Consider the following 24,651-nt stretch of genomic DNA (forward strand, 5'->3'; position numbering starts at 1 on the left):
CGGTCTTCCTCGCTCCAGGTACAAGTAGCAATATTGTGACATGGTTTCTGTAATCTAAACTATTGAATTTAGAAGCCATAATCAAAAGAAATTAGCCAGGCAATATTTCTTAATAGCAAAACATACACAAAGCCACTCTCGCACATACCCAGTTAATCACACTAAATTATTATTATTAATATTATTGCCATTCATATAGCGCCAACAGATTCCGTAGCGCTTTACAATATTATGAGAGGGGGGATTTAACTATAAATAGGAATTTTACAAGAAAACGTACACTTATAATCATATGTTGGCCACGGTCACACTTATATACAAAGCAAGCCATAATTTTAACACACATAATTAGCTACACTCTCTCTTTGTCTCTTATATACCCGACAAATTAGCCAAACACTTGTACAAATATACACAGACACGAAAACACACAAACGTGAAAGGAGTACTTTTCCCCTGCTGTTCTCCTCTACTGATAGGTGGAATCTGATATATAGCAGTTTCAGCTTTAGATCTTAAGTGTAGCAGATTTTCTCTGCATTTTCCAGCAACATAGAACGTTTTTCTGCTCCTCTTGTTCTCATTACCGGGCATCTTTATTTACAAGGTTTTATTAGGACAATAATACCAGCCCGAAATAAAAACACCAATATAGCCGAGCCCTTCTTGCATATAAATACACATTTTTCATTTGCGAAATAGGAAAATATGCAAAGCTGTATATGATTCAGTTACCAAAATAATGAGATCATAAACATTTGCACTGTAATCAGTATACATATTAATAATCGTTAATTAGTGGAAATGTTTGTAAGGGGGTAGGGACCTAGATATCTATATACCAAAGTTTAGCCTTCATTTTTGTATCTACACAACACTTTTTGTGTAGGTGCAGAAATGCGCCAACAAAAATATTTATAAAACGCAACAAAATATTAGATTTTTTTTTTTCATTAAACTGGGAGATCTCGTTTACGTGACCTTCAGTGGAAGCAACATATATCCCTTAACTGTGCAGTTTTTGTGCTACAATGAAATCTGATAGTGGAAAGGATAAACGTTTTCTGGTGTAATAAACTATTAAGTGGCACTGCTCCTTTAAAAGGATGGAAAAAGTCTATTTTTGGAACCGCTTTTTGCATACATTTATTCTGTGTGTATATATATATTAAAAATACAAAGTTAAAGCATTTTCACATGACACAACCAGCAACAGGGCAGCTGCTGGCAACACAGAGCAGCTCGTGGGGGAATAAAATGTAAATTATTTAATGAACAACAAAAAAAAATTATTTAAAAAAAATATATAGAGATATGTATTCACAAATATGGCAAAAAATAAAAGATAAAAAAAATTGTAGTGTTTGTGAAATTGATTTTTCCAGTAAAATTTGAAGCAAAATATAGACTATTGCACGTTTTAACTAGCTACAGGATAAGACAAGAAATTCAAAGGAAAATGCACTCCGTTAAACAAGTGATCTTTCTTGCACACATAGGCTAAAATATCACTTTTAAAAGCTCTTTTCTTGTTATAATCACTTATATATATATATATATTTATATTTATATATAATTTTAATCTATTTCATTTGTTTTAAAACATTTGCCTTAGACGACATGATCTGTTGCTTTTTCACTTTAAAATTCATGCTTCATGATTGGTTGTCCAAAATGCATTCTTCTCCGCCTTGTGAAAGAAAACTGTAAATTAAAAAAAATATATATACAAAAAAAAAAAAAAATACAAAAAAATGAAATTCAGCTGCTTTTACACAATTATGGGTAAGTTTTCTTCTCCAAATCTTGGAAATGTTTGAAGTCCATATATGCAAGGACACACGTGATTGTTGAGGGTGCAGATCTTCAGCATTTGGATTGCAGTTTGCAAAATGTAAAGATTTCAAGAAAGGGCAGTCATTTTTAAATACAACCTGCAGTGCTTTTACCTAAAAGTGCAAAGTCTCCGCTAATAAGGAAAAGGCAGAAATTAAACATCAGCTTGAGAACATCATTCCTCTCTTTGAACGGGTATACCTTTTAACACACCAACATACAGACTAGACTTAGCGTACAAATTATAATTGCGTGCACAAAACCGCAGCAGTTTATCCTGTCTGACAGCTTTCTTAGTGTATTTAGAGACCACGTTGGTCAGCAAAGTCCTTTTCATTGTTTTGTTTTCTTTTAAGCAGAAAAATCTTCATGGTGTCATTTTTGTTAATTTTCTTTTTTTCTCTCTCTCTTATTATTCACCTACATAAGTATATGTATATATAAAAAACGGTGCTCTGGGCAGAAATAAAACTTGCGGAACATTATAACACAAGGTGCAGAAATGTTTAAAAAATAAAAACGGAAGATGATGAAAATTAAAATATGGAAGCATAAGCCATTTGTGTTTAGTCTGCATAGCTGAAATCTATTTAACCCTTTTTTTTTTTAGTTTTGGAGGGTCCATCAAAGTAATGCTTTGCAATAAACTGATGGAATTCTACAGAACCATAAAAGGTTAAAAAATCAGTCCTGTACAAAGAATCGATGGTGGAAAGTGTTTTTTTTTTTGTTTGTTTGTTTTCCTGTGTCTTCACTCGTTGAATGATGAGAGGAAAAAAAAAAAAAAAAAAAGCGTGGAGAATTTCAAATACAAGAATAACATACAAAAAAAAAACAGAAAAAACATTTACAAGCAGCTAATCCTGCTCTCTTTAGGAAGGGCGGCTGTTGCAGTGACCCCATCAATAAGGTAAACAGCTGTGCTGGACTTTGAGTGGCTGAAGGCTTCTCTGCAGCCATTGTTGTTGACTTCACAGTCCTGGTGTTCAGTGGGAATGGCCCAAGTGGATGGGCGCCATCGTTTAAGGGAGTATGGGGTTTTCACTCGCTTCTTAATCTTGTCACCTGAACCAGGTCGACTGTCAGAGAGGGTTTCGCCTAAACAGAAAAACACAAACCAAATTCAGAAGCCGTGAGAAAATAGAACTTTGTAACACTTTAATTAAAAAAAAAATTAAAAATTAAAAAAAAAATTAAAACATCGCCATTTGACATTTAGCGTCATTACACACAAAATGCTACTGCTAATTATGGCTTAAAATTTCAATGCACCACTAGGAACTGAAAGTTTAGCCTAGGCGAATAGAAATTCACCTCTGATGAGTGTGACATGGACCCTTCGGGCTTGTAGTGGCAAGTAACGTTAAAGCATGGCAAGTTATGTGGAACGTGAAATTTTAAAGTCTGATATTAATGATTCAATGTCTCTCTAAGAAGAATTTGATTGGCCAAGTGGTACGATGGCCACTCGCATGCCGTGAAGCATTGGTTTGGACAAAAGTTATCATAACTGATTACTTTAGTGAAGGCAGAGAGGAAACCGTCAAAAAGCTGGATTGTTACGTATTAAAAAAAAAAATTTAAAAAAAAATTATATATATATATATATATATATATATATATATATATATTATTTAAAAAAAAAATATTTCTAAAACAAAGGGGGTGATGAGGAAAACTATTCTACGACAGCCACCAAATTCAAATATCATTTGGAGGCGTTATACATCAGAAACATCCCCAATAACAAACAAGTCAAGACAGAAGTGTCCCCTGTCCCAAATCTGTGTGTTGTAAGTGAATATACCACATACTCCTGCTGTCATTCCTTGCCACTCCCCTAAGGTCCTCCAGATCATTGGCTTTGAACCCTATGAACCAGAGTCTTTATAAACCTAGATTAAATACTATGTAACAGTTTAAAATCTTGTAGATATGACCGTATACATTCAGTTCTGTCATGCAATCTACCAAGGAAGCCACAGCATGGCCCAGTTGACATAAAAATTTGCCAACTCAATTCATTGATGTCCTCATACTGATATCATCATACTCTACAAACTGACAAGATCGTTAGTGTATCTTTGTGTTTTGTTTCAATTTATCCTTGTACAAATATATATGAAAAGTTTAATGTGTTCCGTTGGACTATCTACTGCAAAACATCTTCTATTAAGACAGGATTGCTCTGAATCCCCTTTCCGTGCCTTTTTCCCCTTCTGTACAGACCAACTTTCATTTGATGTAGGATTTATAGGAAAAAAAAAAAGTCTCCTGTGACTAGCACTAACAATCGGCACAACTACATTAAAAAGTAACTAGTGATCCTCTCTCTTAAAAGTAAAGGAGACTCCAGGACTCCCTATTAACTGGGAGGGAGAACAGTGAGTATTACTTCAGTGATTTGTTCTGGCATCAGGATTGTTAAACTACCATAACTAAGCCTATAAAATCAATTCACAGAAAAATCAGGACTCCACCTAAAATGTTTCTTAACATATATATTTGAAATTCCTGGAAGTCCTTTATACTGATCAACTTAAATACACAATAGCTAATGCTTCTTGCCGTTTACCCTGTCTCATTTATATTCTGTTGGCAAGGCAAGTGATACAGGGTGTGTACCACTGATGCTACCTTTGCTAAAAGCACATTGCCAGAGGAACTTTATGGGATTCTGTTTTGGCATAAAGATTATTTTTCCCATATACAGTGCTTTTTTATGTGACAGGGTTTGGGTGAGTGTGGCACAGTCGGAGGAGGATTATGTGGTAGGGTGAGTGTGGCAGGGTGAAGGGGGTGAGTGGAACAGACTGATTGAAGATGAGTGTGAAAGAGCTGGGGACTGTGTGCGACAGTGCAAGAGAAGGTTAAGTCAGACAGAATTGGAGGGTGGGGGGGGGGTAATGTGATAGGGTAATTCTGGTAAAGCAAGGGCAGGTGAGTTTGGTATGGTTGGAGGGGGTGAGAGTGACCGGGGGTAGAGGGGCAGTGACCGGGGATAGGAGAGGTGGATGAGCAGTGACAGGGAGTAGAGGGGGTGGAGGAGCAGTGACAGGGGGTAGAGGGGGTTCATAAATACTTTTTTTTTTTTCTAATTCCCTGGTGGTTCGGCAGGCGACCTCTCTCTCCGGTCTGCAGCACCACATGGTAAGACTCACTGTTAGTTACCACGGCAACGCTCTGATAGACTGGAGATAGCAAGACACCTCAGTCTGCAGCTCACTCCCGGCGGAGCTGCAAACTGAAGGCTGGATCTCCATCAGGGCAGACTGGCTGTGGGGGCCTTGCACCCGCCGACATTATGGACAAGCTGCCGGGCCCCCTGCTGTGTCGGGCCATAGACTGAGGACCCAACATGTTAGTCTGTCCTAAGGTGATTTAGGCGGCCGCGAGGCCCCAGACAGCGCAAGGCCTTAGGCGGCCGCCTAAATCGCCTAATTAGAGAGCCCCCTCTGCTTACAACTACAGTTATAAGCCTGCTCCTTCAGTCCCAGATGTCAAAAGAAGGAAGCTACCTAATTTGCCTGTCCAAATAGTCACATGGCTTACATATGCCATTCAAGTTCCTACCTCCCCTAAAAAATTTATATGAAATCAGGTGATCCTAATGCATATTTCCCTTTGCAAAACGGTGGTAAGCTGAAAGCAACCACAGTGTAGCTGCTATCAGTTTAGGCATAAATTCACACAAGAGCAGGTAAAAGAATCACAGCACCCTGACATAATGAAGAACTGGCATATTAAAAAAATTAAACTCACTGCACATTTACAAAAGGTGCAAAACTTACAATGTGTGCTGTAATTATCCATAATACTAGAGGTGGTGGACAAGTCCAGAGAGTTCGGTCTCTGTGCTCTTCTTGTCTGACGCTGTCTGGGCTCTACAGGAGCAGTTTGTGGAGCTGTGTCTTGAGGTGCACACTGATTGCTGTTGTTGTTATTGGAGTTCACTCGACTTTCCACAGGGCGCTCCCTCCTTTCCACCAGTCGATCTAGGACAGATTCATCTTGTCCAACCTGTTGCTCCCGCCTTAGCAGGGGCTCATTCTCATCTGGGCTGGAGTTAATGTTTACACGGCTATCCTCTCCTCTGAACTGGTTCTGTAGCATTTCCTGAGCCCTGTGGGCCACAGAGTTGGTGCTGGAGACAACTGCAGTGTTAGTATTTTGGGCTATGGGGCCCTGAGAATTCACATACCCAGTCCTGCTCCCAACTGCTGCGGTGGTTACAGTAACCACATGAGGTTCCGCAGCACTCACTGTGTTCATTTTGGCTACTCCTGTCTCCACGTGCTTTAAGTTAGATTTGTGCTTGCTTCCAAATTTCAGCCTAGACTCTTTGCTTGAGTTTTTAGAGTTCAGTGGGAGGGTAGTAGGTCTCTTGGGAAGGTTCTGTTGCTTAGGAAGAGGATATATCTGGGCAGGATGAACATCTGGCACTAAGCAAGGTTGGCCATTCCCAGTTTGGGTGAAATCGGAATGTCCCGTGGATTCCACTGCCAACTTTATCAATGGATAAAATAAATTAGAGCTTGTACTGCACAGTGGATCAGGTCCACTAAACTGCTTGAGGGAATGCTCCATGAGGTTCTCATCTGAACTCTCCTTGAGGTTTTTATCTACCTCTTTTGGATCCAACTTGTTAGTCTCTAAGTCTTCCTCAGTCAGTTGCAAACACACAGGCGTGGGACCCATCTGCTGCATGCCATGCATAACTTCATCTGAATACTGGACCTCTGATATTGTAGTCATTCCAGTGCTTGGTGTAAATCCGGTGGTGTTGGTAGTGGTAGTGTTAGTTGATAAGCTGGTGACACTGGTTTCTGGGCTGGGTAGGCGCGCCTGCGCCTGCTGCCTTTCATAGTTAATGGAGTTCCGATTCTTTTCACCAGTGGTGAGAGGAGTGCTAGACAATGAAGTCTCAGATGAGATATTCTTCACAATGCTGTCTGTGTTGTGCACAGAATCTTCAATGTAGGAGGATGAAGAGTAATCTGGATATGGTCCAATCTTTGGAACACGCCGACTCTGAGACAAATTGCTTCAAAGACAAACAGAAAAACGTAAGTGAAGGAAAACATGATTTTGCAAAGCATTGACAACAGTTTCAACTAAACGTCTCAAGATCAGATTACTGGCTTGTCAAAGAACCCCAAATGTATGCATGAAACTGTACACCGAACCAAAACTACTTCTATGGAACCAAATTGGGTCATTAGTAGCTTTATGAGTAATTTCTTCTTTCTACTGCCCAGCTGTAATATTTGGGTGACACATCGTTACTGCAAACAGTGCATTGTAGAGAACTGATGAGTGAATTCCAAACTAAGGTAAAAATAGTAGATTTGGACAAAACATCCAATTTTATAATAAATCACCACTTGGCCATTTTTGCTTACATTTTGCAATTCAGCATTTACTTTAGCACGTTAATGCTGCAAACTAAACCCTTTGAGAAAACCATGCTATACATCCAGAAATATAACTATATTTATTCACACAATAGTGCTTATATCAATTCTAATTCCCATCAGGGAAATTTTATATGCATATATTTGGCTGCCTGTCTCAATGGTTCTTATTTGTGTAGATCATGCTCCTTAATTACTAGCATTTCTCAAATGTATATTTTGATAGTTTTAGTTTATATTGTATTATATTTATGTAAACACAACTGTTTATAGTTTTGTAATGATCTACCTTTTCATTAACAAACTTAGATATAAGAAGACCACATGCAATCCTTAATCATTCATCCCATCTTTCCAGCAATAACATTTCCGATTTACTACTTTATTACCACCACTAGAATCAGTGAAAGGAACGTGCAAGACCCTGTGTCAACCTTATGTTTGATTTGTGGCCTTATTCCCACTAGATTGTAAGCAATCGCCAAAAAGACCCTTTCTACGTTTTAGCATATAAACCATTCGCTCCAAGTGACCACCTTTGTTACCACGAATGATGACATCTTACGTCATAGAAAAGACATGTAATGGGTAGCTTCCCCATGATCCAGATTTTTTAGTGAATTTAATGAATGTTCACTGATGTTTATCAAGTACAATAGAGTAAATAAATAATTTGTAATTCATGCACATCTGCATACCGCTCATTCTGAACAGCTGTGGAGGTTGAATTGATTGTCGGGCTCACAGACTTGTTCCGTTCCCAGATCATCATGAGTTCAGCCATCCTCTCCTCCGCACACTGTGCCGTGAGTCTAGCTTCAGCATCCTGATCCCAGCAGTCATCGATTGTCTCTTTCAACGACCTTACAGCCTACGGGTGGAAATATTACATGGAGAACAAATTAATGGCTGTGCAAGTTTATGCATTTACACAACTCACTTCACTAATGTATGGAGCTATTTGTTTGATTGACTTTCTACTGTCCCGAATGATCTCTTTGCGTTATGATGAATTATAGTTTTATATAATGTTAACAATGTTAACAAGTAACCTCAAATAAAGTCCTATAACTCCTTCATTAACCTCGAACGAAAGCAAGCATCTGCAGCAATACCAGCAAAAAAATCAACACAGAGCATAACAGCTGCTGCTCACATACATTCCACAGTAATCAAGCTAGACAATACCCACCCATAATAAAACCTTTAACAATCCAACGAATGCTATACACCTTCATGGAAATGAGAGACGCATTTACAGAAATGGTTACAAGCACATACACATGCAGTTAAAACAAAAAACAGATGTCTTTGTGTATAGATTATTTTAACATAAGCAATGGGAGATGGATGCTAAAATATAAGTACAAGTTCCTTATAATCTTCAAGACTAGTAGTTGCTTCATTTTTAAGAAAGTTATTTCAGTCCTCCTAGGCATAATTTAATGCTTTCAGCACATAATCCGATAATATGCATTTTCTTCCTCTTCAACTTCATTAGTAAATGGAAATGGCAAAATAATTAATGATAAGAAAAAAATTAAAATCATTGCACGCTGCAAATATTATTTATCCTAGATTTTTTTTTTTTTTTCACCAGCGGATTAAATGTTCACTTGGCAAGTAACTGTTCCATAAACAAAACAGACCTGAAACGGCTGCCATGGCGGTAAATTAAATCAATAAACAGAGTGACATGGTCCATAAATGCCAACTGTTAAAGGGCAGACAGTACTTTATAGATGTCAGCCAGCTGTGACCCATAGAGGCCTTTTCTTTCTTGATGATCGAATATAGTTTTGCACAACTATACGGTACATTTTTAACCTAATAAACAGTTTGATTAAATCTTCCTCAAAATATCCATGAGAAATGCAATTGTGACTTTTCTCAAGTACATTTATCTTCCTGCTTGAGCAAAACATTGGAAGTGAATATGCTAGATGTAAGCTCATTGAGCAGGGCCCTCAACCCCTCTGTTCCTGTGCGTCCATTTGTCTGGTTACAATTATGTGTCTGTTAGTCCACGCATTGTACAGCGCTATGGAATTTGCTGGCGCTATATAAATAATAAAAAAATAATACACTATCCTCCTGTTCTGAGTGGTTGTTTGGGTTTTCACGAGGTTTGTCATCAGTTCACATGTAGGGGATACAAAAACAATAACCCACATCATGGATGACACAAACACAAATGCGATCATTGTCCGTGGTGTCAAATCTTACCAGACTGTTCTCTTTCCAAGCCTCTGGAAATTTTGGTCTCTGCTTCTCTCTGGACACCAGTACCTGCATGTCTTCAAATGTTGGGTGGTTTCCAGCTTCAATTTGGAACGCCATTTGGTATTCTGGTACAGACTCCCCTGTGCAAATACACACACACACAGCAGCAGGTCAGTCTATTAATATGTTATTTTATACGTGTTGGACATTTGTTGCAGCCAGACACAAATGTATTGAAGTGTTTGACCTTGTGATGAAGTTGGCACTTTACAAATTTGTAAAGTTAAAATTAACTAGTGTTTACAAATTAAGAAAATTAAAACTTTTTTTAATTAGAAATGTGTATATTGGTATTTACAATTACTTGCAGGATTGGTTAGACTAAAATTGGCACAGAAGCTAAGAGTCCAACTAAACCATTTTGTGAGTTCCATAAAAAAGTTGTTTAGTAAATTTTTTTTCTTCTTTTTTAATATTTTTTTTTCTTTTTTTTTTTTTAAATGGTTACGAATCTGGAAACCTGCCTATAAGCACTCCGTATGTGTCGCATGTGAACATCTTTTGGTCAATTTATTCTGTTTGTTCTAAGACAAATTGATCCAAACTTGTAAAACAGTCAGATGATAAAATAAATCCACATAAGTTTACGGTTTACAGCTTACTATGCAATACAAGTACAATACATGATTAGCAATTGCATTATATGGGAAGCAATTATTGCAGGAATACCATGTGAACAACTTCATGTATACTACAATTCTTGAGAAAAAGGTAAAAAATAAAATTATAGAAATTAGTGTTTATAGTGAAACTCAAAGGAATGTTCCTGCTGATGTTTCTAATTTTAGAACCTTGAATGTAACTGCATCTATAGATAAAGTTAATCCAGCAGTAATGTTTTACAGGCGACTGCCACAGCGTATGCAGATATTTCGGCTCACTAAAACACTATGCCTAGGACATATATTTGGAAATTCAGTCTAGTTCATCCATTCAAACATTGCACACTATTGGGTTGGTGACAGTGGCGTACACACAATCCATGGGGCCCCGGTGCAAAACTGATCCATAGCCCCTCCCCCCCCCATACAGACACACACACAGAAACACAGACACACACACACAGGCACATACATACAGGCCCCTGGAGTGACGGGCCCAGTTGCAGCTGCGACCCCTGCATGTACGCCACTGGTTGGTGAGCTATACAAATAGAAAGTGCCCAGTCAGCAGCACTTTACAATACTTTTACTATATCGGCAGTATTTATTTATAAAATATTTTACCAGGATGGATACATTGAGATTTCTCTCATTTTCAAGTATGTCCTGGGTCCACAAAACATTGCATTGTTACAATAGGATACAATATTACAATATACACACACACACACATATATATATATATATATATATACACACACATATACACACACATATACATACATACATACATACATATATACACACATTTAATATAAATTAAACATATAACAGTCGTTAAATATATTCAACCATGACAGGTGCATTTTGTATTGAGGTATATTGCCATAGATCTCTTAAGAGATTTTAGATTGAATGAAGATTTGACTGTGTCCCTGAGGTTATTCCATAATTGCGTTGCTCTGTAGGAAAATGAGGACCGAGCCACTTTATTTTTGTATTACGGTATGCTAAATATTGTGCTAGTACTGGATCGGAGGTTATAGGAGGTTGGAACAGCTGGGGAGAGCATTCTACTCAGGTAGGGTGGGAGATTCCCAGAAATACTCTTTTGCACAAGGCTGAAAAATTGTAGAGTGCTTTGGGATTCCAGCGATAGCCAGTTTAGCTCTTTTAACAAGTCACAATGGTGGGTAAAGTAATTGCATTCTAGTACAAAGCGGCAGAATGAATTATATTTCATATTACCGGTTTCCTTACTGTAGGGCTTATGCAGGATTTGTTTCTGTACAGGGCAACTAGTTTTGGGTAAAGTTTTGAAGAGATTCTTTCAATTTGAAGGCCAAAGTATAGATTGGGGGTCTAGCAACATACCTAGATATTTAAAAGAGCAGACTGCTGTCAGTGTGCAATTTGAATTTGTTCTTATACATAGTTGTCGATTTTATAGTTTACATAATTTAGGTACAGTTCCAAAGATCATTGTAAGGGTTTAGTCAGTGTTTAGGAAGAGTTTGTTATCTGCTATCCATTTTTCTACCTCTGTAAATTGGTTTTGGAGCACAGCCTCAAGCTGCGGTTGATTGGATTTACTAGTGTAGATTACAGTGTTGTCTGCATACATGTGTACAGTTGAGGATTTGCAGACGTTGGGCAGATCATTTATAAATAATGTGAATGGCAGGGGGCAGAGTATGGAGCCTTGGAGAACACCACACGTAACTGGAAGACGGAGGGAGGCGCTATCAGAAATGGCCACATATTGCAATCGGTCTGAAACATGATCAAAACAAGGTTAGCGGATGATCACCAATGCCTGAGTTTTTAAGTTTTTGCAAAAGAATGCAATAGTCTACTGTGTCAAAGGCGTTGGCAAAATCAAGGAAAATAGTTCCAGTTAAGTCTCCTTGTACCATGTCAGTTTGGTTGTCATTGCAAACTTTTAAGAGGGCAGTCAAAGTTGAATGATTTGGACGAAAACCTGATTGATCAGGAGTCAGATAATTTGATTGTTGATAATATTCACATAGTTGCGTGTGGACGCATTTTTCCAAGATTTGTGACAATACTAGGAGAAATGATATCAGGCGATAGTTAGATACCAAAGTATTGTCACCACTTTTATGGATAGGTACACCATTGATTCATTGATAAGGATAGTGAACGGTTTAGCAATTGCTGGCACACTGAGCTTCAGCAACATTGTTAGGATTTGATCAGGTCCACACTGGTTTTTCATTTTTAAATTATTAAGATGTTTATTAACGACACTAACAGGCACAGGTCTAAAATTGAATTTCTCAATACGAGGATTTTGAAGATTTGGTAGGGCCTGATCTTTATTTGTGATCTTAAAAGGAGTGTCATTTTGTTAGATGTGCTACCACCCTGGTTGCTAAGATAACAAATTATTATTGAACTTATTTGCTACATCTAAGGGGTGTTGCAGTGATTGGTTGTCCATTTTGACAGTGGAGAGTTGGGAGTGGATTGTGGGGGTTTGTATGCTATTTAGGATTTCCCAAAAGTTTAACTAACTAGGATTGTACGAATTGTTGGGAATTTAAATTGAATTTCAAATTTAAGGCCAAAAAACCAAACTGGAGGCATATTTGGCTTGTAGAATTTTGCAGTTCTGTTATTGTGGCCTCAACGCTGAAATTCTCTTTGCACACACTATGAATTTCCATCAATTCTCACTTCTGTGAATTACCCTGTTACTACTGAACAAGAACACACTGTGATCAAAATATCAGACATTACGTATGTCTTAAAATATTGCTCAACATCAAATGTACCGGTAAGCAAGAGTTACATTTCTACTATAATTTTATAGTAATTAAATTAAGTTAGGACGTGACAAAACTTGGGTACATAGGCAGGTTAAGAAGTATATTGCCATGTTATGCATTCTTGTTTTGAATTTCAACAGCCCCTCTTGCAGGAGAGAGTATGACGGCATCTGATGATGCTAAAAATATGGAGGATTTTTTTGCAAGCTTCTTCTCATGCATGGTTGATGGACAGGTATGTCTCTTTACCACTAGGTGGCAGTGGTGCAGCTAGTTTATGTACTTTTTTATGTTATGTGTAAATTGACACAGACGCAAGTCACTTTTTAAATTAATCTTTGAAATTAACAACAAACTACAAGCTCTTATAATAAATTAAATAAAAACAATAGCAATTACAGTTGCGGTTAAAGGTTCTCACTTCACCATCCTAAACCTTGCCAATGATTTTGTTAAGGGACTCAAGAACTCTGATGGCAGCGCTGGGTAGGTTAATTTTGCTGGATTGGTTTTTACTTATCTTGTTTCTTAAAATAATGTTTTAGAGTCTATAAACCCATTGTTTCTGCCCTTCCATTACTGGGGAGTCTTATCTTCTTACAGTAGAAAAGATGACAAGTAAACTACAACTACCAGAAACCCTTGCTGCATGCCATTAAAGTACTGCTTATGGGATAAACTCCATAGTGTAACACAGAGTTAAAGGGACACTCCACTACCAAATAATAATTATAAAATCCCCGTTTAGTAGATTTACTCACAACGAAAAAATGCACGTATTAAATAATCTAAAACGGGTTACAAAATACTATCTGTGGCTGTCCATTCACATACTTCCCAGTGCAGCTCAATGAGAAGTCTTTGCAAGGCAGGGGCTCTGAGTAATTACCTGCCTCTTGAGTTTAGATCCACTGGGCTAAAATACCAGGAAGTATCAGGACCAGTTGTCTGATTTACAGCCAGGGGTTTAAAAAGCTTAATTTAAAAAAGTGTCAATTTATATTAAATTAACAAAACAAAGACACACTCTTCACACATAAAGCAGTTCAGAAAACTAAAGTGATTTAGGGGTCTGAAGTGCCCCTTTAAGGAAGTTGAGACAATTCATGGTTTTGTGGGATTTCATTTCAGGAGCTGCAAATACTTGGGTTGTGCAGTAATTGCAGGAACTTCATTTATGAGTACAGTTTTATTTGATTTGTTTATTTATTTTTTTAAGTCAATTTATAAAATCTATACAATACATTTATTATAAAATGTATAATAAAGCATAGGTTAACTCCTGTCTGGAGACCAAGAACACTCAATTTAAAAACAATAAAAATGCCATTATACAGAACCAGCACTATAAATGATTCCACAGATAAACCATTCACTGACACACAGGATATATATTTCCTTCACCTTAGAAGATGTTAATGTAACAGACTTTCAGCCCTGATGGTTTTGATCCTGATGTACCCATGATCTAAAAACACTAAATCACTGATTTTGCAATAATTTAATAAGGATCTTACCAGGAAAGAGGTCTGTGCATCTCATGAATATCTCCCAATAGATTAGACCCAGAGAATACATATCCACTTGCTTCAGAGCAGATTCGCAATCCCTCAAGTTAACAGCTCCTTCTAGAACTTCAGGAGCCATGTAACGAATTGTGCCAACCTGTAGAAAAATGCAATTGCTGTTAGGACCTAAGAAAGTATATATGTTCTCATATGCAGGTGGTAAAAAGTAGGTGTACACAAAGTTCTGGTGTAAAGGTCATGTCCCTGTTGTCAATTCACTGCTAATTAGTCACTTTTATTTTTTGTTTATGCAGCCATAGCCACACCTCCCTTGGCTGTGACTCACACAGCCTCCATGAAAAAAAAATGGTTTCATTTTCGATCATACTTTACAGCACAGGGTCTTTACTTTAGAAGTTTTATTTCCTGTTCTGTTAATTGAACGTTAATCATACACAGGAGGCTGTCGCAGGCTCTACCGGGCAATTAGCAGAGCTGGAGGCACAACATTCTACAAGAAAAAAAAAATTGTGCAATAAGGGAAGCTAAAAAAATATATACTCTTTTTCAGGAAGTGTGTAGGGAGGCTGTGTGAATCGCAGGGAGGTGTGACTAGGACTGCATAAACAAAATGATTTAATTCCTAAATTGCAGAGAACTGAGCAGTGAGATAGTAGGGGGCATGATCTATACACCAAAACGGCTTTATTATGCTAATGTTGCTTTAGTGCTTAGAGTATCCCTTTAACAGTCAGACAGTCAGATGGTGTTGAATTCCAATAACAAGCATTGTGTATTGACTGCGCCAGAATTGCTATAAAGTAAATTCATCTGCAGACACCGATATAATGGATCAATGTATAACACCTGCTATCTCTATCCTTAATACTATCCCTCCCATGTAGTCTATGCAGACAGATTTCCTCAGAATCACACATCTTTCTCAAACTAGACATGAAGAATCAACCCCCAAAGTAAATAACCAAACTATATAAAAAAAATAAAAAAAATAAAAAAATCGGGATTACATACACATTTGGAGTTTTTAATGTAATTTTTAATACAATTTCACCTTATGGCCTGAAATACATAAATCATTACTGTTAAATCAAGAGGGATAGTTTCAGGCCAGTGATATTATCGTGATGAGTGTGCTTAAAATATTTTGCAGGGCAGTACAAGGACTGAAAGTAAGTTCATATGAATTTAAATAGATGTTACCATTCAAAAGTGGCAGGGATGACTTCAGCACTCACAGTGTTAACAAGTTCATAGTTTCCATCATTAAACAAACTATGTATGTGACAGAAAGGTGTTTAAAATGTTGCCAATTAGATAGTGTTTATATAGTAAGGACTATTTGTACCAAAAACAAGGTCCCCCCCCCCAAATGTCACTCTAAATTACTTCAAATGTTAAATGGTTCTCAAACTATATAATAGTGAATTATTTATTATCAACACAAAACACAGATAAGCAGACATTTTGTGCACATTTCTTGTATTGTTATGATATCCCAAATGTTATATATCGGATCCACGATTCCCTGCTCAGTGCATCAATGCAACAATTGCTGATGTTGCAATCTGGTTATTCCATAAGGATACAAATACTCAGCCCTATGCCAACACAGTATGGGGAATGGAAAACATTGAGTGAGAGTGGAACTCAGAAATTAAAATTTACAATCAACCTGGTTCAATAGAATTTGCCAACACAGCCTCTGCCATGATAATACTATGTTCAAAATACACAGTAAATCAGATTGATCAGAAAGCCAATGTGGTCATTTCAAGCTGACTTTAGTTGAACCCTTGATACAAATAGCTACATCTCTTCTCTCACCTCACTGATGGCTGCATTGTCTTCATCTCCTGGCCGTACCAGCCTGTTTCCAGTCAGTCTCATAGACAGGCCAAAGTCACTGATCACACACGTTCCATCACTTTTCACAAGCACGTTGCGGCTATTGAGGTCACGATGGGAAATGGCTGGCTTATAATGTTCTGCCAAAAAAATAAAATGAAAAATGCATCTTGTGTTCTTCGAAAGAGCAAATCTGCTTTTGCCGATGTGTAGAACAGGCTAAATACTAAAGCAAGGAGCAGTTTGATTAATACACCAATATCCCAAACAAATGCAAAATGTGGGCTCTGATTTTATGGTCACTTTTTAGGACACAAAAACTAAATGCTAAGCTCTACAGTGGGGGGAAAAGAATTGCCTACTATTGTACTAAAACACTCGTAATGCTCTACCAGACTATGGTACAATGTCTCTGTGGGGGAAGGATGAGCTGAAAGAAATAGATGTTTTATTTATAATAAAAATCGAAAAATTGGGAAATTTTTTTATCATAGATTACATGTGTTCTAGCCTCTGCGTATGTTATGTTGTAATGCATACATTTTTGTAAATACTATTTTCAGTGACATTTCTGACTTACCCTTGCCCCAAGGAGGCAGCCCTATTTATGCCCTTTCTGGTGAGAAGTAACACTTACTCGAATAAAAACCACAAAGGTAAACAAGCTCTAGTGTGCATTCAAAAATACTGATATTACACACAAGCACCAGGCATGGTCTTCGATATGTTAGGCTTCTTCTTAAAGAGGACTAAATATTTTTACTGCCCCAATGCAAGGATAAGTCAGAAGATGCACTAATAAGAGTTACCTTCTATGCATTCATTACAAAAGGATACTCCATAATATAATGAGGGGGCAGTCACCATGGAAACAAATAGAATATCTCAATATTTAGTACTTTGCACTCAGAATAGCACCCGTTTTGCCTTGATAAATCACCAACCTCTTTTTTCATTTTAAGAAATAATTTAAAAAATTATGAAATTTCTTTAAGTCACAAATACCGTAGATCCTTTTGGAAATGCAAACCCCAAAAATACTGCTAAGTTCCTGCCATTTCAGTATATACATGTATACAATATTAGCAGTTTTAAAGCAGATCTGGCACTTTTAGGGGTGTTCACATATTTTAGGCAACATCTCTGCAAGGTGCTATAGAAGGTAGATGCACTTACCAAAATCTGTCCCTTAAGACCACCACCATAGTCGTCCTGGTGACAGTCTCTAGCTGCAGGTGTTTTACCAGACAGAAGCTATGTTAGTGGTGTGCATGAGACTATATTACAACACTGAGATCTACTGAGGATCCTACGGGAGCTTCCACAGATCACATCTCCCAATGCGCAAATTAATTTGACACACGTTCACAGCGAAGCTCTGTGCTTTTGTCAACTTCAGTCTTGCCCATAAGACAAAGTAGTCCCCATAATTTGCCTCATATCATTTTTATTAAATACTTAAAACATGACAGAGGGGCTAAAATGTTTGACAGGCATTATTGGTAAACAATTGTATGCTACTACATGGTCGCATGCAACCAGATTCCTTCCCCATTATAAAATATTTGACATAAAAGGTGAAATAAGTTGGGGATGTGCAATTCAAGCATTTACTTTATTTCAAACACCTTGTTACTTCTCTTTGTGCAAAATGAGTGAAATTATTAATTGGTTGCTGGAAATAACCAAAAATTGGACGTTATCACTGTACCTCCTCGTAGCAATTCTGTGTGAAGATATGCTAATCCTCTGGTTATGGAGTGTGCCAGACGACAGGAGCCGAGCCAGTCATTCGTGTGAATACTTAAATACTTGCACAGAGATCCCTGCAGACACAAACAGAAAACTATTTAGTACACACATGGAGTGACACATACTTAATAAAACATTAACTCATGCAACTCTGATTACATATAATAGCTTAACAGTTTCAGGGTGCAAGGCTCCAATTCTAATCTTCCAATTTAAGAGAACTGTAATAGTCTTAAAACAGACATCAGTCCGAACCACCTTTATCCCTCCAAAACATCCATCTACTCATTAATGCAGAGTTGTCTGGAACAATAAAGCCTCTACGCTTCAAACCATCTGCAGCACCCATGATAAAATTCTGATTTTTACACTACTTTTACTAGTTAAAGAAACAAACCAAGCACCATAACCATTACAGTGTGGTGTAGCGATTATGGTTCCAGGAGTAGTTCTACTATTTTAGAAAATGTGCTCATCGAGACTTCCCCACCCCATACCACAGAAAGCGAGACGGATGCTCCTGCCATGAAGCTTCAGTTAGCTCAGACAGAGAGATACTGGCTGAGGTGCTAGTGCTGGACAGGAACACCCGGTGAACCCCAGTTAAGAAGTCAGACTATATAAAAAGGTTTAAATACTTTCAATGGGGGCACAGGGAAACCTTGGCATTATAACCACTACAGCGGGCTTTAGTGGTTATGGTGCTTGGAGTGTTCCTTAAAGTGTTGCTATCCTGAAAAAACAGCACGCCAACACCAAAAGCATAGTTTGCGATACCAGGAAGAGCAGGGGAGCCTGGGGCAGAGGAAGAGCAGGGGAGCCTGGGGCAGAGGAAGAGCAGGGGAGCCTGGGGCAGAGGAAGAGCAGGGGAGCCTGGGGCAGAGGAAGAGCAGGGGAGCCTGGGGCAGAGGAAGAGCAGGGGAGCCTGGGGCAGAGGAAGAGCAGGGGAGCCTGGGGCAGAGGAAGAGCAGGGGAGCCTGGGGCAGAGGAAGAGCAGGGGAGCCTGGGGCAGAGGAAGAGCAGGGGAGCCTGGGGCAGAGGAGGAGCAGGGGAGCCTGGGGCAGAGGAGGAGCAGGGGAGCCTGGGGCAGAGGAGGAGCAGGGGAGCCTGGGGCAGAGGAGGAGCAGGGGAGCCTGGGGCAGAGGAGGAGCAGGGGAGCCTGGGGCAGAGGAGGAGCAGGGGAGCCTGGGGCAGAGGAGGAGCAGGGGAGCCTGGGGCAGAGGAGGAGCAGGGGAGCCTGGGGCAGAGGAGGAGCAGGGGAGCCTGGGGCAGAGGAGGAGCAGGGGAGCCTGGGGCAGAGGAGGAGCAGGGGAGCCTGGGGCAGAGGAGGAGCAGGGGAGCCTGGGGCAGAGGAGGAGCAGGGGAGCCTGGGGCAGAGGAGGAGCAGGGGAGCCTGGGGCAGAGGAGGAGCAGGGGAGCCTGGGGCAGAGGAAGAGCAGGGGAGCCTGGGGCAGAGGAAGAGCAGGGGAGCCTGGGGCAGAGGAAGAGCAGGGGAGCCTGGGGCAGAGGAAGAGCAGGGGAGCCTGGGGCAGAGGAAGAGCTGGGGAGCCTGGGGCAGAGGAAGAGCTGGGGAGCCTGGGGCAGAGGAAGAGCTGGGGAGCCTGGGGCAGAGGAAGAGCAGGGGAGCCTGGGGCAGAGGAAGAGCAGGGGAGCCTGGGGCAGAGGAAGAGCAGGGGAGCCTGGGGCAGAGGAAGAGCAGGGGAGCCTGGGGCAGAGGAGGAGCAGGGGAGCCTGGGGCAGAGGAGGAGCAGGGGAGCCTGGGGCAGAGGAGGAGCAGGGGAGCCTGGGGCAGAGGAGGAGCAGGGGAGCCTGGGGCAGAGGAGGAGCAGGGGAGCCTGGGGCAGAGGAGGAGCAGGGGAGCCTGGGGCAGAGGAGGAGCAGGGGAGCCTGGGGCAGAGGAGGAGCAGGGGAGCATGGGGCAGAGGAGGAGCAGGGGAGCCTGGGGCAGAGGAGGAGCAGGGGAGCCTGGGGCAGAGGAGGAGCAGGGGAGCCTGGGGCAGAGGAGGAGCAGGGGAGCCTGGGGCAGAGGAGGAGCAGGGGAGCCTGGGGCAGAGGAGGAGCAGGGGAGCCTGGGGCAGAGGAGGAGCAGGGGAGCCTGGGGCAGAGGAGGAGCAGGGGAGCCTGGGGCAGAGGAGGAGCAGGGGAGCCTGGGGCAGAGGAGGAGCAGGGGAGCCTGGGGCAGAGGAGGAGCAGGGGAGCCTGGGGCAGAGGAGGAGCAGGGGAGCCTGGGGCAGAGGAGGAGCAGGGGAGCCTGGGGCAGAGGAGGAGCAGGGGAGCCTGGGGCAGAGGAGGAGCAGGGGAGCCTGGGGCAGAGGAGGAGCAGGGGAGCCTGGGGCAGAGGAGGAGCAGGGGAGCCTGGGGCAGAGGAGGAGCAGGGGAGCCTGGGGCAGAGGAGGAGCAGGGGAGCCTGGGGCAGAGGAGGAGCAGGGGAGCCTGGGGCAGAGGAGGAGCAGGGGAGCCTGGGGCAGAGGAGGAGCAGGGGAGCCTGGGGCAGAGGAGGAGCAGGGGAGCCTGGGGCAGAGGAGGAGCAGGGGAGCCTGGGGCAGAGGAGGAGCAGGGGAGCCAGGGGCAGAGCAAGAGCAGGGGAGCCAGGGGCAGAGCAAGAGCAGGGGAGCCAGGGGCAGAGCAAGAGCAGGGGAGCCAGGGGCAGAGCAAGAGCAGGGGAGCCAGGGGCAGAGCAAGAGCAGGGGAGCCAGGGGCAGAGCAAGAGCAGGGGAGCCAGGGGCAGAGCAAGAGCAGGGGAGCCAGGGGCAGAGCAAGAGCAGGGGAGCCAGGGGCAGAGCAAGAGCAGGGGAGCCAGGGGCAGAGCAAGAGCAGGGGAGCCAGGGGCAGAGCAAGAGCAGGGGAGCCAGGGGCAGAGCAAGAGCAGGGGAGCCAGGGGCAGAGCAAGAGCAGGGGAGCCAGGGGCAGAGCAAGAGCAGGGGAGCCAGGGGCAGAGCAAGAGCAGGGGAGCCAGGGGCAGAGCAAGAGCAGGGGAGCCAGGGGCAGAGCAAGAGCAGGGGAGCCAGGGGCAGAGCAAGAGCAGGGGAGCCAGGGGCAGAGCAAGAGCAGGGGAGCCAGGGGCAGAGCAAGAGCAGGGGAGCCAGGGGCAGAGCAAGAGCAGGGGAGCCAGGGGCAGAGCAAGAGCAGGGGAGCCAGGGGCAGAGCAAGAGCAGGGGAGCCAGGGGCAGAGCAAGAGCAGGGGAGCCAGGGGCAGAGCAAGAGCAGGGGAGCCAGGGGCAGAGCAAGAGCAGGGGAGCCAGGGGCAGAGCAAGAGCAGGGGAGCCAGGGGCAGAGCAAGAGCAGGGGAGCCAGGGGCAGAGCAAGAGCAGGGGAGCCAGGGGCTGAGCAAGAGCAGGGGAGCCAGGGGCTGAGCAAGAGCAGGGGAGCCAGGGGCAGAGCAAGAGCAGGGGAGCCAGGGGCAGAGCAAGAGCAGAGGAGCCAGGGGCAGAGCAAGAGCAGGGGAGCCAGGGGCAGAGCAAGAGCAGGGGAGCCAGGGGCAGAGCAAGAGCAGGGGGGGCAGAGCAAGAGCAGGGGGGGCAGAGCAAGAGCAGGGGGGGCAGAGCAAGAGCAGGGGAGCCAGGGGCAGAGCAAGAGCAGGGGAGCCAGGGGCAGCGCAAGAGCAGGGGAGCCAGGGGCAGCGCAAGAGCAGGGGAGCCAGGGGCAGAGCAAGAGCAGGGGAGCCAGGGGCAGAGCAAGAGCAGGGGAGCCAGGGGCAGAGCAAGAGCAGGGGAGCCAGGGGCAGAGCAAGAGCAGGGGAGCCAGGGGCAGAGCAAGAGCAGGGGAGCCAGGGGCAGAGCAAGAGCAGGGGAGCCAGGGGCAGAGCAAGAGCAGGGGAGCCAGGGGCAGAGCAAGAGCAGGGGAGCCAGGGGCAGCGCAAGAGCAGGGGAGCCAGGGGCAGCGCAAGAGCAGGGGAGCCAGGGGCAGAGCAAGAGCAGGGGAGCCAGGGGCAGAGCAAGAGCAGGGGAGCCAGGGGCAGAGCAAGAGCAGGGGAGCCAGGGGCAGAGCAAGAGCAGGGGAGCCAGGGGCAGAGCAAGAGCAGGGGAGCCAGGGGCAGAGCAAGAGCAGGGGAGCCAGGGGCAGAGCAAGAGCAGGGGAGCCAGGGGCAGAGCAAGAGCAGGGGAGCCAGGGGCAGAGCAAGAGCAGGGGAGCCAGGGGCAGCGCAAGAGCAGGGGAGCCAGGGGCAGAGCAAGAGCAGGGGAGCCAGGGGCAGAGCAAGAGCAGGGGAGCCAGGGGCAGAGCAAGAGCAGGGGAGCCAGGGGCAGAGCAAGAGCAGGGGAGCCAGGGGCAGAGCAAGAGCAGGGGAGCCAGGGGCAGAGCAAGAGCAGGGGAGCCAGGGGCAGAGCAAGAGCAGGGGAGCCAGGGGCAGAGCAAGAGCAGGGGAGCCAGGGGCAGAGCAAGAGCAGGGGAGCCAGGGGCAGCGCAAGAGCAGGGGAGCCAGGGGCAGCGCAAGAGCAGGGGAGCCAGGGGCAGCGCAAGAGCAGGGGAGCCAGGGGCAGCGCAAGAGCAGGGGAGCCAGGGGCAGCGCAAGAGCAGGGGAGCCAGGGGCAGAGCAAGAGCAGGGGAGCCAGGGGCAGAGCAAGAGCAGGGGAGCCAGGGGCAGAGCAAGAGCAGGGGAGCCAGGGGCAGAGCAAGAGCAGGGGAGCCAGGGGCAGAGCAAGAGCAGGGGAGCCAGGGGCAGAGCAAGAGCAGGGGAGCCAGGGGCAGAGCAAGAGCAGGGGAGCCAGGGGCAGAGCAAGAGCAGGGGAGCCAGGGGCAGAGCAAGAGCAGGGGAGCCAGGGGCAGAGCAAGAGCAGGGGAGCCAGGGGCAGAGCAAGAGCAGGGGAGCCAGGGGCAGCGACAAAAGGCAGCGACAAAGGGGAGATGGGGCAGAGCGAAACGTATACATTTGAAATAATAGCAGCTACAGTATCTCACAGAAGTGAGTACACCCCTCACATTTTTGTAAATATTTTATTCTATCTTTTCATGTGATAATACTGAAGAAATGACACTCTGCTACAATGTAAAGTAGTAAGTGTACAGCCTGTATAAGAGTAAATTTGCTGTCCCCTCAAAATAACTCAACCCACAGCCATTAATGTCTAAACTGTTAGCAACAAAAGTGAGTACACCCCTAAGTGGAAATGTCCATCTTTGGCCAAATTAGCCATTTTCCCAGGGGAGGGAGGAGACGAGACACAGGAGCTCTAGCTTGCAGCTCTGCCAGGTCTCCTCATGAGCGCGGAGCACTGCCGCAGAGTTACCATGGCAACGCTCCGTTCTCGCGAGAGTGAACTCTAGCCCAGGAGCTGCAGGCTAGAATTCACTCCACACTAGAACCGCTAGGGATTCTCCACCAGTACACCAGGGCTTCACAATCGATATCCCCCCCCCCCTCCCTGAGCAAAGGTAAGAATGCAGGGAGGGATATAAAGCATATTTCTTTTAATAAAAACACAAAAACATTTGTTTAATAAGCCCCCAACTACATACACACACTTCTCTCTCGCCCCCCCCCCTGTACCCCCACACACACCTCCCCCCCTCTGTACCCCCACACACACCTCCCCCCCTCTGTACCCCCACACACACCTCCCCCCTCTGTACCCCCATACACACCTCCCCCCTCTGTACCCCCATACACACCTCCCCCCTCTGTACCCCCATACACACCTCCCCCCTCTGTACCCCCATACACACCTCCCCCCTCTGTACCCCCATACACACCTCCCCCCTCTGTACCCCCATACACACCTCCCCCCTCTGTACCCCCATACACACCTCCCCCCTCTGTACCCCCATACACACCTCCCCCCTCTGTACCCCCATACACACCTCCCCCCTCTGTACCCCCATACACACACACACACACCTCCCCCCTCTGTACCCCCATACACACACACACACACACACCTCCCCCCTCTGCACCCCCATATACACACACACACACACCTCCCCCCTCTGCACCCCCATATACACACACACCTCCCCCCTCTGCACCCCCATATACACACACACACACACACACACACACACCTCCCCCTCTGTACCCCCATATACACACACACACACACACACACACACACACATCTCCCCCTCTGTACCCCATCCACACACACACACACACACACACACAATCTCCCCCTCTGTACCCCATCCACACACACACACACACACACACACACACTTCTCCCCCCTCTGTACCCCCACACACACACATACACACATACACACATACACACACACTACTCCCCCCTCTGTACCCCCATACACACATTTCTCCCATGTTCGTCATCACTGGCCTAGGCTATAGAAAGTTTGCAAAGACCCTGAAACTGAGCTGCAGCACAGTGGGCAAGACCATACAGCTGTTTTACAGGACAGGTTCCACTCAGAACAGGCTTCGCCATGGTCGACCAAAGAAGTTGAATGCATGTACTCAGCGTCATATCCAGAGGTTGTCTTTGGGAAATAGACATATGAGTGCTGCCAGCATTGCTGCAGAGGTTGAAGGGGTGGGGGTCAGCCTGTGAGTGCTCAGACCATACAACGCACACTGCATCAAATTGGTCTGTATGGCTGTCGTCCCAGAAAGAAGCCTCTTCTAAAGATGATGCACAAGAAGACAAGCAGACAT

General features: G+C 44.1%; 1 protein-coding gene across 1 annotated transcript in view; it reads right to left on the reverse strand.

Moving 5' to 3' along the window:
• Window positions 1–2,551: 2,551 nt before the first annotated feature.
• BMPR2 (bone morphogenetic protein receptor type 2) overlaps window positions 2,552–24,651 on the reverse strand; it is a 137,343-nt gene continuing 115,243 nt past the window's right edge. The window contains exons 7-13 of the mRNA XM_063429840.1: window positions 18,013–18,127; window positions 16,281–16,441; window positions 14,445–14,592; window positions 9,477–9,613; window positions 7,949–8,121; window positions 5,628–6,880; window positions 2,552–2,934 (exon numbers count right to left, since the gene is read on the reverse strand). Of these exons, the coding sequence (XP_063285910.1) occupies window positions 2,684–2,934; window positions 5,628–6,880; window positions 7,949–8,121; window positions 9,477–9,613; window positions 14,445–14,592; window positions 16,281–16,441; window positions 18,013–18,127 (2,238 nt within the window). The 3' untranslated portion in view covers window positions 2,552–2,683. The remainder of the gene's footprint in view (window positions 2,935–5,627; window positions 6,881–7,948; window positions 8,122–9,476; window positions 9,614–14,444; window positions 14,593–16,280; window positions 16,442–18,012; window positions 18,128–24,651) is intronic.

This window comes from Pelobates fuscus, chromosome 8 (assembly GCF_036172605.1).
Source record: "Pelobates fuscus isolate aPelFus1 chromosome 8, aPelFus1.pri, whole genome shotgun sequence".
NCBI classification, from domain to species: Eukaryota; Metazoa; Chordata; class Amphibia; order Anura; family Pelobatidae; genus Pelobates; species Pelobates fuscus.